The 19,093-nt window shown below is 33.1% G+C and overlaps 1 protein-coding gene across 1 annotated transcript in view; it reads left to right on the top strand.

Moving 5' to 3' along the window:
• Positions 1-19,093, top strand: part of LOC134685342 (uncharacterized) — a 52,415-nt gene that overhangs the window by 22,115 nt on the left and 11,207 nt on the right. Inside the window, exon 3 of the mRNA XM_063545032.1 lies at positions 10,271-10,352. Coding sequence (XP_063401102.1) covers positions 10,287-10,352 — 66 coding nt within the window. The 5' untranslated portion in view covers positions 10,271-10,286. The remainder of the gene's footprint in view (positions 1-10,270; positions 10,353-19,093) is intronic.

Genomic DNA, 19,093 nt, shown 5'->3' with positions numbered 1-19,093 from the left:
AACGTAAAAGCCGAAAATTTAAATGCGGGTTAGACTTATTTCTGTAATAGAAGGTTGCGATCTTCGAGCGAATATAGGATTTTTTCTTTAATGAATTTCTGAAATATATCTTCTGTAATTTAGCAAACTGAGGTTGATGGGATATTGTTAAGAGCGAAAATTAAGTTTTTCAAAAAGAATACGTATAAGACTGTGGTTTATATATCAACAATTAAACTTAATATAAGATTGGTGGATCCAGAACTATGTTTTTGGGAACCTTTAATTAGAAATGTTCAAACAAAAATTAAAAACTGGGGAAATGTAGATGTAAGTACAAAGCTATGAGGTCATTTTGTTGAGTGACTAAAGGGGTCATATTAGTTTAACAATAATTTCTTACCCTTTGATAAAACAATTGAGAACAGTTGGATGAAAATCAGGTCGACGCGAATAACCAACAAATATGCTATGATATAAGAATGTCCTTGAAGACTAACCGTCCTTTGGTTTTCTATGTTGTGTTTTGTATTATTAATAAATTTTTTTATATAAGTGGGATCGACAATTTTGTATGTTTGTTTGTACAATATTTGGTAACCATTAACTGAAATACACACGAAAACGATGTATTGTGTAGCTAAATTTTTCAATAAGATTTCTCATAGTTTGCTTCGACCTTCTATGAAAAGAAAATAAAAAAAAATTCCGATTTGGGTTAACACATGCTTTTGTAATTTGTAATTTTGTAGTTAGTCTACAATACTACTTATATACCTCCATATACAAACAAACTCGAAGATATATGAACTTTAACCATAAATAAACCATTAACAATTTAACCATCATTCAAATATAATTCGTTTAAAGTAACATGTCTGAAATCTAACATTTTCTTAGCCAATTCTTATTTGTGTACAACTAGAAAACTCATGTTATTAGACATAAACTGTTATTTTACCAGGTTTTGAAATATTTCCCTCCAATTTTAACAATCGTAATCAGAAATTATTTTTCTACACACATGATAAAGGAAAGAACGACATTGCAACAGAGCCATACTACTATTATAGTGCCTAACAAGATTTTGTGAGGTAGACGAAATTGACTTTAAAACGATCGTATTGACTTTTGATGTGCCTCTTTTTGTTTATATAGATTAGACCGTTGGTTTTCCCGTTTGAATGGTTTTACACTTGTAATTTTGGGGCCCTTTATAGCTTGTTGTTCGGTGTGAGCAAAGGCTCCGTGTTGAAGGCCGTACTTTAACCTATAATGGTTTACTTTTTAAATTGTTACTTGGACGGAGAGTTGTCTCATTGGCACTCACTCCACATCTTCCTATATCTAGAAATGGCAGATCGGACGTATTTTGACTTTATTTACTTACTTCTTAAGTTTGGGATTAATTGTAATCAACATATTCCAATGAGACTGAAAAATGCTTTTTTTTTATTATGATGAATAATAATTTTACCTGCCGTAGTCGTGCGTAAAATATATTTCGGCATTTCTCTTACGAAAATGACTTGTTTAATGGAACAAAACGTATTATTTGTAAACTTTCTCTTTAATCGTCACAATAGGCTTTTAAAAAATATCCTTTCAACTGTATATTCCGAAAATTTTGTGAAAATAGAATAAGTGACATTTCTTACCTTTCATACCTTAACTTTCATTGATAAAACATAATATTGACTCGTCCAGTGTCCAGTTTGAAGGTCATTTTTGTTACCGTACACATTCATGCACGTTCATAATTATTCAATAGTCATGTATGAAAAGCATAAACATGTTTGAAGGTAAACTAATAATAACTAAATCCAATCAAATTGCCTACGATTCAATAACAATGACCAGTCCACATCATAAAAATCATAAAAATGTATAGGGGTAAACTGGGTAGGGAGAAAATGTCAGATGTTTTAGGTTCATTATTTTGCAATAACGAATAAAAATTTGTTAACCAATAGATTTGTTATAATTTCATAAACATGTCATTATGTATTGTTATAGTTTTTGGATCTTTTATTGGCGTATTTAAGGCTGTAGAAAGTTTAGCCTTCAAAATTCAACATAATCATTGACCTAACACAGAAAATTCGCCTTTTTAAAATATTGAATGTTTCACAAATAATACGCGACAACAAAGCAAAATCATTTCTTAAAACACTGCAAAAAACCGAATTCTGATTGATGCAGTGGTATTGTCATAAATTGCACTGGAGTGAACAGTGGTACAGCAAACGTCGAATTCCCTCACACAATGTTATCACACACTATAGTAGACCTGTATATCATGTCAGAGTATTGTTTAATTGACGATAAAAACAAAGCAAGAAAGTTACACCACGTGTAGAATTATACAAGTTTAAAGAAAATTTAATTTTCCCAACTAGAATTATTTCATGACAGCGTGGTAAATTCTCAAAACGTATATTGGTAATAATACTCACTCAGTAACCTTTAACTTGTTTGTCAACGCCTATCGATAACAGTAATTTTACGCTCACTCAGAGGCCTTCCATTGGAGATATAAATAGAACAAAAAGGGTAAAGAAAAACAACCTGTTTAAGTATTAAACATTTAAAACATCACACAAGGTTTAGTTCACTGCTAGTTAATGGTATTATATGACTTCGGCGTTTAGAACCTTTGGCGACCTCAATGTTAAGATGTTTATAACACATACAAATTGTTGGCGTTACAGATGAACGATAATCTAATATGATACCGTCGATTCATAACCTCGTCCACGCTGTCCTGAAAATTATTCTATTACACATATTTTACAATTCTTTGTTCAGAAATGACACCTTGATTGAAAAAAAAAGGAATTTACGTCAGAGAGCAATGTTACCACTTTTATTTCTTAACTACAAATTAGTTACTTTAAAAGCTTTGATAAAGGCTCACAGAATTGTATCTTCAGACAGTATTCGAAAATGAAATCAATGTGTGCATTGTAAATGTATAAAAGGCATGTTATGAAGAAGGGATTATTTATAAAACAATTACTGTTATACAAAGAAATTTATTAGTTGTATGAGTGCTCCAAGAAACTTCTTTATAACACCTATTTTATCAGCAATCAAAGCCGGGCCTCAGCGATAGTTTGAAACTACCTACGCTATGGGTGGTTAGGGTCATGTGCGCATGCTTTATAATTCTTAAGATCTTATAGACTACATACGATCTAAGTCACATTCAACGCGCAATAATTTTAAAACATTTGACTTTTCTAGCCTTAATACAAGTTTCTCCCATTTCAAACTTATAATAGTAAAAAAAATATAATAATTGGTTCTGCTTCGTTTCGTTAAGAATGACAAAAGTAGCATCAAGTATCTTGTCTTAGGGAGGAATAAATCGTGTCATGTGATAATGCACCATCTGATTCAAACGAAACATTATATGAAACTGATATGATCAAGATGCGTGAATTCTTGATCGACAACCTGTTTACGTTCTTTCAAAGGTCGTGTTTTTCAACAAACAATAGTAATACTATATAGAACCAACTGTGCGTTCGCGGATAACGAAGCATATTACAATTGTCGTAACTACACACCCTCTCCTTTTCGAAGGTGACATACCATATAAGATTTTCACAGGGGTTGTATATATATCCGAGAAACTTGACGGGTGCCACAGTTTGTGGAGCAGGCTTTGATTATATTTCCAGAAATCTCAGATCACCCCGGCTTGCGCCAAAATTCGTTTGCTGAGTCTTTTATGTTTTATTTTTCTGTGTGTAATTGCTTTGTATTTATTTTTGTCATTTATCTTTGTTTTGTCAAGCCTTTTTATTTTGTTAATGATTTTCATAGTTTTAATATAAAGTCTGGGTTAGAATCATAACTATATAAGGAGTGTGACGTTTTTGTAGTGAAGATAGTTTGTTTTTTGTCTGAAGCGAATTTCTTCAATATATCTTCTGTAATTCGTTAAGGATAATATTGAGTTGAAACATTTAGATTATTATAAAGAATGTGCATAAATAGATAGATAGATAGATAATTTTATTAAACAATCATGGTACCCAAAATTTGAGCTATACAATCAAATGAATGAATTACAAAATAAAGCACAAAAAATGATTAGAATGATTAAAGTACATTTAAACAAAAAAACACATGAATACACAGAACGCTGAAAAGGAAACCAAAAGTTTATAAATAATTTTTTCTACAAACTGAACCATGTAAATTATACCATCGGTGGTTAACAGCTCAAAAAGGAAGCACTGTCAAAACACTAGTCTGGATCAAACTGTAATGCTGTGGTGTAGTGGTTAGTGCATCGGACTACTAACACAAAGGTTCCTGGTTCGATTTTAGTTTCGGGAGGAAAATTTCAGGGACTGAATTTTCGGCTCTCCTTTAAACCATCTGCGAGTATGGTCTTGAGGAAACGATGATAGTCCGTCGCAAGGGGGCGATAAACGAGTGACCCGTGTTAAATAAGAGCCATATCTCTTGCACGTAAAACTCCCTTGTAGATTTTGAAAAAGAGTAGGCTAATGTCGCTATAAGGCAGCACTCGCACCCGCAAAGTGGAAAGGAATTAATATAAAAACTTGTTTCCCAATCCACTATAAATAAATTTGTTTAAACTAAATTAAATTGTAATGCTCACCATGAAACAATGTGAAACAAAGATGTACAAATACTTAAGGAGCCACCTGCACGCCAAGAAGAGAAGATAAAAAGAATACCCTAAATCAATCTATCACCAACAGTGATGAACTTGATCAATTTTACCTGTGGGATACATAAAAATTATTCGTAATAGTTTTTAATCTTTTCAATGAAAAAATTGTTCTGCACAAGAGGGCGATACAGCTTTTGATTGTGCTTCTAAAGGCAGTCGGTTAGTGAAATGTTAAAACTATTAATAACAAAATGAATAGTATATCTTTGTTTTTACATCGGATCTATTAAATTAAAGTTTTTAGTTTAAAAAAAACACGTGCGAATTTAAATCTGGGTAATATTTTCATACGGACAGGCTAATATTGAAACTTGCTCTACTATCATGTTCCCGTTTTCCTATATTTTAATATTCTAGGTTGACGGCAGACTTGCAACATACCGAAAGGGTTTTGACAATGTTTGATTGGGAGTGTTGAAGTTATAGTGTAGCTCAAACTTCAGTTTTGTATGTAAAGCTTTGTACTTGTTTGGCTTTATAACTATTTTAATCTGAAGAGTCTTATGTAGACGAAACGTGCTTCTGACGTATTAAACTGTTTACACCACTGAGTCGATGCCACTGCTAGTGGGCGTTTCGTTCCCGAGGGTATCACTAGCCCAGTAGTCAGCACTTCGGTGTTGACATGAATATCAATTATATGGTAATTTTTTTTAATTTTCTGATCCAAGGAATATATGAAAGTCACATTTCTGAACATCTAAATTTTTCTTTGTCAACTCTTATTTGTACCTTGACATTAATTGAACATTGTGAAAACAAATTTTGAAAACTGTAATTACAAATTTTTTACGATTATTATCTTCCATGCATAGTATAAGGAAAGAACTTCATTGCACGAGAGCCATATCATAGTAATTAGTGCTGTGTGTTATTTCAGAGTATTGTTTTTTAATTGGCGATGAAAACAACGTAATAAAGTTACACCATATGCAAAATCATATACGTCTAGTTAAAAGTCAATTTACCCAACTATTTAAATTGTTTTACAATTCATTGTTCAGAAATAACGTGACACCTTGATTGCAAATAAGGAATTTACTTCAGAGTGCAATGTCACCACGTATATTTTTTATTTACTTTAAAAGCTTGGAAACAGGAGTGTTCAATCTATCAAGCACGCAGAAATGGTATCGTAGATAAAATCAATGTGTGCATTGTAAATGTATAGCAGACAAGATCTTAAGATGGGATGATTCACAAACCTAATTTGTAAAACAATTGCTGTAATTGCAATTCATAAGTTGTATAAGTGCTTCATGAAATCTCTTTCTAAATCATTAACAGCAATATTTTAAGCAATCAAAGCCCAATTACTAACTTATGTAGAGCCGCTTGGATCAGGTGTGAATACCTAACAATTCCAACGATCTTTACCACGGATGTTTTACATTTATGAGCAACGCAATGGTTGTATCAGGTTTATGGAACAAGATCTGCTTACTCGTCCAGAGCACCCGAGATCACACCGGCTTTTTATAGGGTTCTAATTACTGATTTAGAATTGTTTGCTGTGTTATGTTTTGTGTGCATATAAGTATATAAATGTGTATTCACTAATTGGTTATGGAAACAAATAATCACAACCTTTGTCGTTCGCCATTTGTCATATTTATGCTTTTATCTGGTGATAAAAGTATATACCGGCACGTGAAGACTACACTTGCTCATTTTAGTTATCAGGATTATACGTTTCGTCTAATAACGACACTCAAATTGACACTCTAATATAATCAGTTGGGAGGTCATTTCAAACCATGTATCAACATGTTGTGTCAATTCTTGCTTTGGCTATATACGCCTGGAAAAAAAGTATTGCAACACTTTAAATGAAAACAATGTAAAATTACATGATTGTAGAATGTGTATAATTTGGGTTTTACCAAATACTTTTAATCCTTTTATGGTTTATGCCTCGGGACGACAAAAGGGTTTTGAATGCTTTTAAGCAGAACATTAACTGGAAATTCCTTAGTTTTCACTTTTCTGATCGGGATATTTGTTACTAAACAGCTATTCGGAAACTTCAGCACGAAACATGAAATTAAACTAAACATATCAATAATAAATAGTATTATATTAGAAAGGATGTAAATTCCAAAGTCACCTTAACTATAACATAAATTAAGAAGGACCGCTTTTCATTTCAGATCTTAATGTTAAAAGATGTCATGGTAATCTTTACAACATAATGAAGGCAACCTGTCCTATCATAATAGCTTTTCTTTCCCTGACTGCGATATTCTCTATTAATTTTCTTAATGAGTGCACCTTTCTCAGTTCGCGCGTGTTTGGAGTGACGTCTCAGATTTAACAGAACGTGCGAAAATATTATCATTGAAACATTATAACAGCAGGGATTTGAACATTTGTCAATCACACAATGGTTTTCCCACGAACCGATTAACAAATATCCCATTTCGTGGACTGGGTTTCGTCTGTTTTTCGTTTGCTTTCAAATTGAGGTTTTGATTACTCGATTGCTTTTTTAGCGCGTTTCGTTTTAAATAATTTAAGGATATTTTGTTAACAAAGGTTACCAACCTCTAAACATTACGAAACACAAGATAGGTATTTCATAAAGAGTGAACATTTAATAGGTTTTACTTCAAACTTCAAACTAATCATCACTAGTATTGCATAATTATACGAAATTCCTAAAAAAGAAACTATAAAAATAAAATTCAATTACAAAGCGTACCAGAATTGACTGCAATTGAAAATAAAATGATGTCAAAAGAAAAACCGATAGGAACTTGTCACAACATAGATATAAGGACGTCATACATCTTGATATCGAATTACTTAAAATTAATTAGACTGAAATTTGATTTAACTATTTATATTAATTAGGCACTACTTACAATCATTCAACACACCCACTTACAATTCTGTAACTAAAATTGCCAATTGGCATTTCTAAAGGCAGACATAATAATTTTTTTTTACTATATATTTTTAGAATTAGAGCAATATTAAAAGACAAAGTAAGAACTTAATTCACTGTAATCTTGATTGAAATTTTACTTTTAAACATAAGACTTAATGAGAAAAATGTCAATAGTCCAACTACATGTTTACTTTTATGTCATTTTGTTCTTGATCTTCTTTTTTTTTTTGCGATATAGCATGGTGGTCAGCCCTACCGTTGTATGTTTGTCTTTTTTTCATTTTTAGCTATGGCGTTGTCAGTTTTTTTTTCGATTTATGAGGTTGACTGTCCCTCTGGTATCTTTTGTCCCTCTTTTTTTGTTTTGTGGTATCGAATTACCTTTCCCCCCTTTCAGTTTGTTTAACACTTAGATAATGCAAGTAATGGTAGGAAGTCCAGTATAACTCCAGTATTGTATCTTTTTTTAAATTTTTATCGTAAAACTATTATTTTCCGTCTATTCCAAATAAACTCATAAAAATGTAAAGGTTTCTAAAGATGTTTTCTATTATAAAAGTAATCATGGTTTCGATTGAAATTCCTTGTCATCACAATGGGCATAATTGTGTCAAGGAACAAAAAAACATTTTGGTTGATTATTGACCACTGATATTTTCTCAATGCAAAAGTGAACAAAGTAAAAGTTCTAAGTGATACCATTATTAAAATGTGAAATTCGTTTATATATGAGACTTGGCATACACATTCGTATGATAAACAGTGATTATGTTACCAAATAGTTCTTTCCAACTGTTTGGTATTTAGGAATTAAAACGCCTCATTGAAATCACAATGCATAAACTACTTACATTTTCAAAAGCCGGTTGAAATCATGTTTATTTACCAAATAAAAAAAACCGGTATAAGTGTAGTAACTTTGCTTTAGAAATGACCGAATTTAGTTTCAAATAGTGTCAGAACTCATTGCAATTCACAGAAATTAATTTTATGAGGGAAATAGTAATCTCTGAAAATTAGAGAACTGAAAATTAAAAAAAAACAAAAATTTTATGTTGGTAAATTATAAACATGATATTAACAAAAGAAAAGTGAACAGTGGCAAAATTCTGTTCAGAGTAAACTAAAGATATACATTTCGAATATTATGTGGTTATAGCTCGTGTTAATCAGCAGGTGACTTTCGAATGTCATCTGTAATACCTGAAATAAAAGTTAAGGACCAATTCCATTTGGAATAAAAAAAAAAAAAAAATCTTCGATTTTTTTTTTGATAAACCTAGACACACGACACCTTGCATATGTAGTAAAAATAAAGCAACTCGAAGGAAGAAAACCCACTATATCTAAATTTAATATTAAAAATGCCAGACGATGTATATGTGGAATTTCAATAGTATTGCGTCTGTGATATAAGGATGTAAGGGATATACAAATGACAACTCGTGGGATGCACACTTCAATTTACAGATATTTTCTGAAAAGATCAATTAAATTGTACGATAGATATATTTAAAATATGTAGTACTCTAGTGACTATTCATTCAATTATTTGCATTCATTGTTTCAGATTGTTTTAACATATTGAATTAATGTCCATGTGATTTCGTTAATTGCGTGGGAACTTGTTGGATGCTGGCAAACATTTGGTTGTTTTGGAAATTAAACAGTCGTTATCTGACAAACTTAATTTGATTATAGCTTTAATTGAAACAGATGGATCGCAGATAGAACCATAAACAGGCAGCCCAATGTGAAACATCAATCAATGCTTTCATCGTATTGTAAATGAATTTTAACAAAGTGTGTTCAAGAGAATTCATGCTTCCTGATTCATTTAAATTATTTATCAAAAAGTTAAATAGCAAAAAAACTAAACTCCCAGGAATTTCAAACGTAAATCCTTTATCAAATAGCACAATAAAGCTTACACCCATCAAACGAATGGTGCCCTTTATTGTGTTGTTCGACTGTGATGTTTCCAATCTATATGAGCAAAATTCCAATGTACAAAGTACCATTATAATATCAGAGTATCAGAATAATACCATATAATATATTCACAGTTCAAATCGCTAACACAAAATGTATGTACTGGTTCAACTTGGTCATGCATTGTTTATGTGTCAATTATATTTTTTGTTTGTTTGTTTTTTGACAAAACAGTGACGATGGTGACCTATGGGACATTTATATTGAATAGTGGTAAATATACGGTCATTAAGACGCAACTTTATTACAGTTTGACCGAAGATATTTATTTTTTCTGTAATGGGCAAAATCCCTTTTTAATGTTTCTAAAAACACAAAATCAGGTGTTACTATTAACCCAAAGGTCCTAGACCCATAGGGTCTTCATCAATGACATTAGGGACCACTGGCCTTGACAACAGTCACAAGATCAAGTGCCAAGGTCATGTCCTACATGTCAATGAACGTAGGCTATGTATAACTTATATATTGTGAAGTCAAAGATTTCGTTATCACATATCAATTAAAACATTACACAAATTGTATTTCAGATTCGGAGACTTATCTAGGAACTGGTATAATGTTGCTCTTGCTCCTCGTTCTCAAAGTGATAATATTATTACTCCACAATTCAGTTGTAGTCTTCATCATAGAAGAAATTAATCATATGGAGCTATATGTAATCTATTTATAGAACACCTTTTCATTTATTTCAGCCACACAAATCTCAGGATGTATAGTGCCTATATAATGGTAGTGGGAGTAGTGATCATATGTTGTGTAGCACAAGACAACCAGGTAAGGTCAATCTCAGGATGTATAGTGCCTATATAAGGGTAGTTGGTGTAGTGATCATATGTTGTGTAGCACTAGACAACAAGGTAAGGTCAATCTCAGGATGTATAGTGCCTATTTAAGGGTAGTGGGTGTAGTGATCATATGTTGTGTAGCACTAGACAACAAGGTAAGGTCAATCTCAGGATGTATATTGCCTATATAAGGGTAGTGGGTGTAGTGGTCATATGTTGTGTAGCACTAGACAACCAGGTAAGGTCAATCTCAGGATGTATATTGCCTATATAAGGGTAGTGGGTGTAGTGGTCATATGGTGTGTAGCACTAGACAACAAGGTAAGGTCAAAATCAGGATGTATATTGCCTATATAATGGTAGTGGGTGTAGTGGTCATATGTTGTGTAGCACTAGACAACAAGGTAAGGTCAAAATCAGGATGTATAGTGCCTATATAATGGTAGTGGGTGTAGTGGTCATATGTTGTGTAGCACTAGACAACAAGGTAAGGTCAAATCAGGATGTATAGTGCCTATATAATGGTCGTGGGAGTAGTAATCATATGTTGTGCAGCACAAGACAACCAGATGAGATAAAATCATTTATAAATTTACGAGCTATTATAAGTAATGGACGAATTTGCAATTTTTGTTCATTATAGAAACTTCCATTATCATTACTAATGTTACTCTAGATCTGTGTGTGCTGTTTCAGTTATTTATAGGAAGATATGATATCCCTTATAGGCGAGTGTAATATTTGAAAAAGACGTCTAGTTAACGACTTTAATGCACCCACCTAACACACGGCTAATTTTTTTTTTAAATGAAAGAATAATGATTTAACTTTGATTTTTGCCCGGTCGTCACAAAATCGTACGGTGCAGTTTTTGTAAAATTGACGTTAATTTCAGAAATTACTTGAAATGTTTTAAATTACGACATCTTGTTAAAGCAAAGAAAATTGGACTTATCTCTTCTCTTTGGCAGAATAATTTAGTGAATTAGATTCTTGAATTATTGAAAAACAATATTTAAAACTGCAAGTCCGCGTGCTTTTGCATTTCTTCCAAATATTTGACATTTTTTAGGAAAATTTTCAAAATCTTAACATTTTCAGGTCTACCATTTGACGTATATTAAGGATGCTCGCGGGTATAAAAAATCGGAAAAAAATTAAATATTTGTTTTTTTCATTACAAATTTTATTTATTACACAATTAGCTATTACTTCATAATATGGCACAAAAATCACCAAGAAAAATCGATTTGGTTTGTCCACAGATGACTTTTAAAATATTCATATCATTGAAAAAGCTCCAAATTATCTCCCTTTGGTGCAAAAATGTCATTTTTGGACGTTAAAATTGAAATATCTTTTTTAACTCATCGGTGACCTATATTTTTTATTACTGTTTTCAAATAAATTGTACATAAACTAAATAATTGTAAAATTTTAACGATTTATGTAATTTAGTTCTTTTTTTATTTCGATATTACCAATATTTCTCCTATTAGTTCAACAGAAAAAAAGGACATTAACAAAAATGTATGCTTTTTTCGGAGGCAAATTGTGAGCTTAAATGAACGGTGACCCCATATTTTTATTTTATATTTCCATTAGATATAAGATAAGGTTTAATCATGGAAAAACATAGGAAAATCCTATATTAGAAAAAAAAGTTGATTTAGACCCGCGAGCCCCCTTAAATGTTTTTGTACTCAATTCGTTTTAGAACAAACTAAATAACTTATCAGTTATCGTTTTTTCATTCAAGAGCAAGATTTTATTAAAAAAGTTCCTATAATTTTGAATTTTATACATTTTAAAATGTTGGTAAAATTACTATAGTTTCCGGAATTCCGCATCTACTTCGTTATCGGGTTTTGACTGTATGTATTAGTCGATTTCCGTGTACTTATGTGTGCTGTTACTTATGTGTGCTGTTAGAGTGTTAGAGTGCAATAAATCATATTTAAACGGTTCTATTTCTATTTAAAAATGTTCCAGTACTTTAGTTTGGCTTAAATAAAAATAATATCATCCGAAATTAAGATTTAATTAAATTAAAACATATTTTTTTAATTTTATCGAATTCACCCTTTACTAAATAAGGAATCGTATCGGAAAATTGTTGAACATTTTCCGCGTCATGTCGAATTTTCATAGTCCAGTTAAAATAAACCCTTCCTCTGCTAAAAAGCAAAAACTATCCATTGATTGGCACATATGCATAGTCTGTCAGGTTTTTACTACATAGAAGCTATGTAGCTCAACATTGAAAGGAAGATCAAGTTTTATCGCCGCAGTGGAAAAACGAAAAGATGAAGTATACAGAAGACTGGTCGATGAATATGACAAAATAGAAAACACCCCATTTGAAAGAACAAAATATCACAAGAGTTGCTATAAATCTTTCACAAGTAAGCACAACTTATCGTCTTCTGTTTTGTCTGAACAAAATCTGTGTACTACAAGTCCTAATTCCACTGAGCCAGTCTCTACTCATATTTCAACGAGGGCGAATAGATCTACAACTGATTGGTCTGTTTGTATATTTTGTAAATGTAAAGCCTTTAAGCAAGTCAAACAACTTCATAAGGTATCCTCTGATGAGAGAACTCAAGCTGTATTGAGTGTTGCTACACATATCTCTGACAATGATATGATTTACAAAATAACTCACGAGAATTTTACTGATCAAGCTTTATACCATGGAGCCTGCATTATGAAATATTTGCTAAAAAATTTAAAATCAGAAAGTACAGAGCAATTTAATTCTGAACACGAAACAGCGTTCATTACATTTGTTTCTACAATTAAAGATGACTTAACTGTACACAAGAAAGTATTTTTGTTAACAACTTTGCTTGAGAAATTTACTCAATTTCTGCCCGAGGATTGCCGAGAAAGCTACACTACATATCGGCTTCAACAAAAGCTTAAAACATATTTTAATCAGTCGATAGTCATACAGCATCAACAAGGCCAAGGTATGTCCAATATCGTATATAGTAGCTCTATCACATTGTCTGATGCCGTAAAGACGGCTAATCGTTTAAAATGTGACATACAGTCTGTCCAATTTAAAGATCTGAGCAGTGATTGTGAAACTGCTTGCAGTGATGAGCAAATACTTCATGCAGCTGCTACTATTTTACGGAAGCAGATTAGTGAAGTTGTTATCCAATGTGATGAGTATCCATTATCTAAAGACACTTCACTGGATCATTCAATTGCAATTATGCCGCCTGCTTTAAAAACATTTATGTATTGTCTTTTGGATGATGGCGCACACGCGGCAGTTAATAAAGAGTACGAAATACCTATTGACAAGGTTCGTAAATGTATGGCTTTAGCAGAATGTATAGTATCTATAAACATACCTTCTTTTACTCCTTTTCATTTAGGTTTAGCATTACAAATGCATCATATCTATGGATCAAAAACTCTTGTAGATACATTAAACAGTCATGGGTTTTGTGCATCATACAACGAAGTAAGACGATATTTAACAAGTTTGGCAGACCATGAGATGAGAAAAAATGAAGATGGGGCATACGTTCCGCATGGTATTATATCTTCTTCTGGGGGGTCAAACCTTATCCAAGAAGGTGCAGACAATGTCGATCTGAACACAGAAACAATAGATGGGAAAGATACATTCCATTCAATGGCTAGGGCTGTGTTTCAAGTAGTGAAATTACCCACAGATCCCCCAGTTGCGGATATAAGGATAGCACGTGGCCCCGGACTTTCACTGCCTGTTACGGAGGAAACATCTTCCCTTATTCGTTGTCTTCCTTTCAGTAAACCAAAAGAAAGGGTAGAACCTACTCGGCGTGAAAATGCGTATAAGCAAATTACTTCCTGCAATGTTTTAAACGCAGAAATATCCAACCTTTCGTGGGTATTTCTAAGACTTTTATCTAGAAATCCTTTAGAGTTCCCAAAAGTATTCCCTAATTCCACCGATCAACAAATTATACCATTTTGGACCGGATATCACAAAGCAATTTCAAAACACTGTCCATTTGTCAGTACTGTAGCATATGCACCTATAGTTGATGCAAAACCAAGTGACATGGCAACTGTCTATACTACGATGAAAAGATGTGTTGACATGTGTAAAAAAGCCGATTAAAAGTTCTCTGTCCAAACCTTTGACCAACAGCTATATGCCATCGCTCAGCAAATAAAGTGGGCAAACCCTTTGGAATTTCCTGATCATAGTATACGCCTAGGTGGCTTCCATGCTTTATCTGGCTTCATAGCATCTGTTGGAAAACTCTGGGGTGACGGAGGTCTCACAGATCTGTTTGTTGATTCTGGTGTGTACGCAGCAGGTACGGTTGGTCAAATGTTATCTGGGAAACAGTTTAATAGGTCGGTTCGAGGTCTCACTTTAGTGTATGAGGCTACTATGTCTCTTTGGCTCTCATCTTTTTTTGATTGGTGTGGATCTAATGGCCATCTTGGGAACATACCAGATGAGTTTTGGGATAGCCTCCAAACATGCTATAGTAGCTTTTCAGATGACCAGCCTTCGTTTAATCTGAATATCACCAAATTTGAATCTTTATTTGAGACATATCTGTCACCTCTTCTTGAAGATTTTAAAAACTGGGGTTGTTCCGTTTCTGCAACATTTCAATACTGGAATATGTTTCTTCAAGCTATGGAAATCATGCTAGAAAATATTCGAGCGGAAAGAGATGGCTTGTGGTCACTCCATTTAAGTTCAGCTCGTTCAATGCTTCCTTTTCTTTTTGTGACTAACAGAAACAACTACTCTCGATGGCTGCCAGTATATATACTTGATATGCTTGATCTCCCTTTCGAAATTGAAAATAGTTTTCGTGTTGGCCTGTTTGCTATTCATCAGAAAACTGGAACTTTTAATGGGGTGTGGAGTGACATGGCAATAGAAAAAAACAGTGATAAAAGACAGCAAGGGAAATGGAGGCATAGTTGGTATAACAAGAAAAAAGTCTGCACTCATCAGGTGGAATCTAACAAGGCATATTGTAGGACATTTCACCGCAGAGATGAAAGCAAGATCCGGACTACTTCATGAAGATGATGTCAAGCACGATGAAAGTAGACCATCTTCCATGAAAAGAGATGAACAGCAAGTGCAGGATTTAATTGGCCATCTGAAGGATAAAATGATTAACCCTTTTGACACTAAAGATCACCCTCGGGAATTAATCAATATATCAACTGGCTTGCATGCAACAAAAGAAGTTCAAGACTGTTTACTTAAAGCAGTTACCACTGGTACTTCAATGCTTAAAAAAATTGTTGATAAAGCTTTGTCTGCTAATGAAAAAGGGAGTTTCTATGATCCAATTCAACGATCAAACATGAAAACTTTTACTGACATGAACAAAAAGACAAAATTGAAGTGCCGATCAGGTGATATAATTAAAGGAAACATCAACCCAGAACTTATTTGTAGACGTGCTCTAGCCTTAACAAAGTGCAGAGATGATGTAACCGTCGAAATTCCTACTTCTCTGTTCCATGATGACGGTACCATGAGAAAATGTACAAAAGCTGATCTCACTCATGAACTTGAAAATGAGATATGTTCATCTTTTGCTCTTCCTCCTTTTGACATTTCCCTCACAGCCTTAATAAGAGATGGTATGGGTGTGGTTCAATCAATGGACGCTAAGAAATTTTCAAGTTTTGGTGAGCTAGGTATGTTTTACATTCAACAACAATCACTACATTTTTCGACAGCAGCAACTATCACAGACGTCTTCGATCGATTTGATGTAGAAGATTCTATTAAATCTGCTGAAAGAGAACGAAGGTCTTTAACATCTGCAAGCCATCGAATTTATCAGGTAAACGAGGGAAGCAGTATCCCTGACTGGAAAAAGTTTCTTTCAAACAGCAAAAACAAACAAGCCCTCATCACTTTCCTTGTAGAATTTACAACACAATTTTACAGCGAAAAAAATGCCCTAGCTAATGGATGTATTTTATATCTGGCCGGAGCATTCCATAATCCTGAGGCAGTTAAAAAGATCCGCAACGACACAATAAGTGATTGTTTGTGTTTGTTCAGCACACAAGAAGAAGCAGATACCCGTACCATATTACATGCCCTACATGCTGACAAGCAGTTCGGGAATTCTAATGTAAGGGTAGAATAGTTATACGGTGTTCAGATACGGACGTTTTAGTTCTTTGTGTCAATTATTTTCATCATCTAAAACACACGGATCAGCTATGGCTTCTTATGGGAACAGTAACAAGCGGAAAGGATGGTAGGCGGTATATTCCAGTGCATGATTTATGCAGTTCCCTGTCGAATATCACTTGTAAAATTTTGCCATCAGCCCATGCTTTAACTGGTTGTGATACAACATCTTCTATTTTTGGGATAGGGAAGAAATCTGTGTATAAGCTCTTGAAAACATCGTCAGATGATCTATCAGATTTGATACAGCTTGCTCAATCTGATCTTGATATTTCAATAAACGCCTCAAGAAATCTTGTTGCAAGATTATATGATCCTAAGGGAAAGTATAAATCTTGTCAAAATGATTTAAATAAATTGCGTGTCAGACTGGCGACCAGCAAAGACTCTGCTCTTGTTCGCCTTCCACCAAGCGAAGCGTCTTTCAAGCAACATGTTTTGAGAGCGTGCATTCAGGCAAAAGTATGGATGACATCACACAAAGCAAAACCCCACATAGGTTCTCCGTATGACTTTGGTTGGCAAAAAGGCAACAACGGTCATATGCCATTTTTATTTACTGGTATGATGTCATCTGACTTTCTACAAGATTTGGTCTGTTCCTGCAAAGGTAAATCAATATGTAGTAGATCTTGTGTCTGCTTTGAGCAAAACCTCTGCTGCACTGAGTTATGCCCTTGCCAAGGAAGTGATCTTTGTAAGAACATGTTGACAAATGAACCAAGTCTGGACGATGAGAATGATGAGAATACAAGTTAAAATACAGCTATGATATCCCGACACCCCAATATTTCTACACCTAAATAGCTAAATAATCAGACATCCTGTTGGTCTAACATCCCATTAGTCCCTCATCCCAAAAGTCCGAACTCTCTATTATTTATAGGATAACGGAATACTTTTAAAAAGTATCTATGTTAACATAAGAAATCCAAATGAAAGGTTCAATGTTAGAATAACATTGTTCTCGTTTGAACCGGCAATGCAAGTTATGAAAATAAGTTGGTATATTAGTGCCAAAGTAGCCGAATGTCAAGTGTTGTTTAATCAATTCGATATTTCAAGATACACGGTGGCCGACCTCGGTAAAATCAAACACTGTTTGACCTTAATGAGTGATCTTATTCTTTTGATGTTTTATATCAGAATAATCTATTTGTTGCAGATTTTATATAATGTGTGTTAGTACTCTCATAATATCTGATTAAGTGATGTAAATGAAATTGCAGTATGATCCAGTATGTCAACATATAGCACAACAATAAGTAAAAAAAAAAAAAAAAAAAAACCTGCCATATGGTTCTCCGACCTTGACGCGGTTGGTAGGCTTTCAAACTAACAGGAGACCACACGTTTCATCCATTGTAAATTCGTAATTTACGGTTCATCTTAGGACTTTCTATGAAAATAAAAATACGTCATAGTAATATTTCCCCCTTGCTTTAAATATTTTGTCTCGGATTGTTTATATCAAATTTGCAGTAAATATGTTTGTAAATATGTGCAATCAGTTAATATGGAAATTTTATAAGATTTAAATAATGCAAGGGCGACTACCGATGAATTGGTGTAATTAGTAGTTGACTTTTTAAGACTCCGAAAGAAAACGTGACGTAACATACGTTACCGGTAAAATCGACCAAAGTTTATTAAGACTATGATAGAAGTATATTTTCCCAGCAGTAATACTGTATTCATATAGTAATTTTTCGTTTTGGCAGTTGTTTTAAATCGATTTTTCTACTGCAAGTATCCAAATAATTGAAATTGCACCCATGACCTTTGACCCCGATTTAAAAAAAAATGCACCATAATTTCTTTTGACGACCGGGATATTTGGAAAGTACATATTCTTAGCTTTCCATTGATATATAATTTAGCCGTGTGTTAGGTAGGTGCATTAAAAATGTATATTTGGCTCTCATATCACTCGCCTATTATAGCATTTTATAAAATTTTCGTCTCATCTTATTTCAAATAGCAAAGATTTCTTCTAAACAAAGTCTTTTGGTTTTCATCAATATTATAGATTCATTCTGTAATCAGCACTAGCATAAGCCAAACAGTGTTTCTAGCTGTGAAATGAATTCAAAAATGAAACACTTGCAGTCATGGTATTTACAACTGGTGTGTATAATCTACTCATTTCCGTAATAACTTATCAGAGCAGTTTGATATGTAATTAAATTGTTATGTATACACTAAATGAGATAGATTTTGTTTCATCTTTCCCAAACTGTACCAGTCGTGTTGTATTGATATTCATGAGACATTGAACTTGATTTCATGTTACAGTCCAAAGCAACATATCACTTTTTTTCTATTATATATTTCACAAGAAAAAGGTAACAATTTGAGGGAAACAGGATGAATAAAAAATCACATTAAAGAAAAAATTACAAAATTAATGTGAAGTGAATTGCGAGTCCCAATCTATTATCTTACATAATCTTATGAGTAGCCTCTCTAAATAAAGCACTGTTAATATATGAAATGAATTGCGTAGTTATAGCGTAATTATATGAGTAAAATGA

The sequence above is a fragment of the Mytilus trossulus genome, chromosome 9 (genome assembly GCF_036588685.1).
Source record: "Mytilus trossulus isolate FHL-02 chromosome 9, PNRI_Mtr1.1.1.hap1, whole genome shotgun sequence".
Lineage (NCBI taxonomy): Eukaryota > Metazoa > Mollusca > Bivalvia > Mytilida > Mytilidae > Mytilus > Mytilus trossulus.
This window is presented reverse-complemented; position numbering and strand designations above follow the sequence as displayed.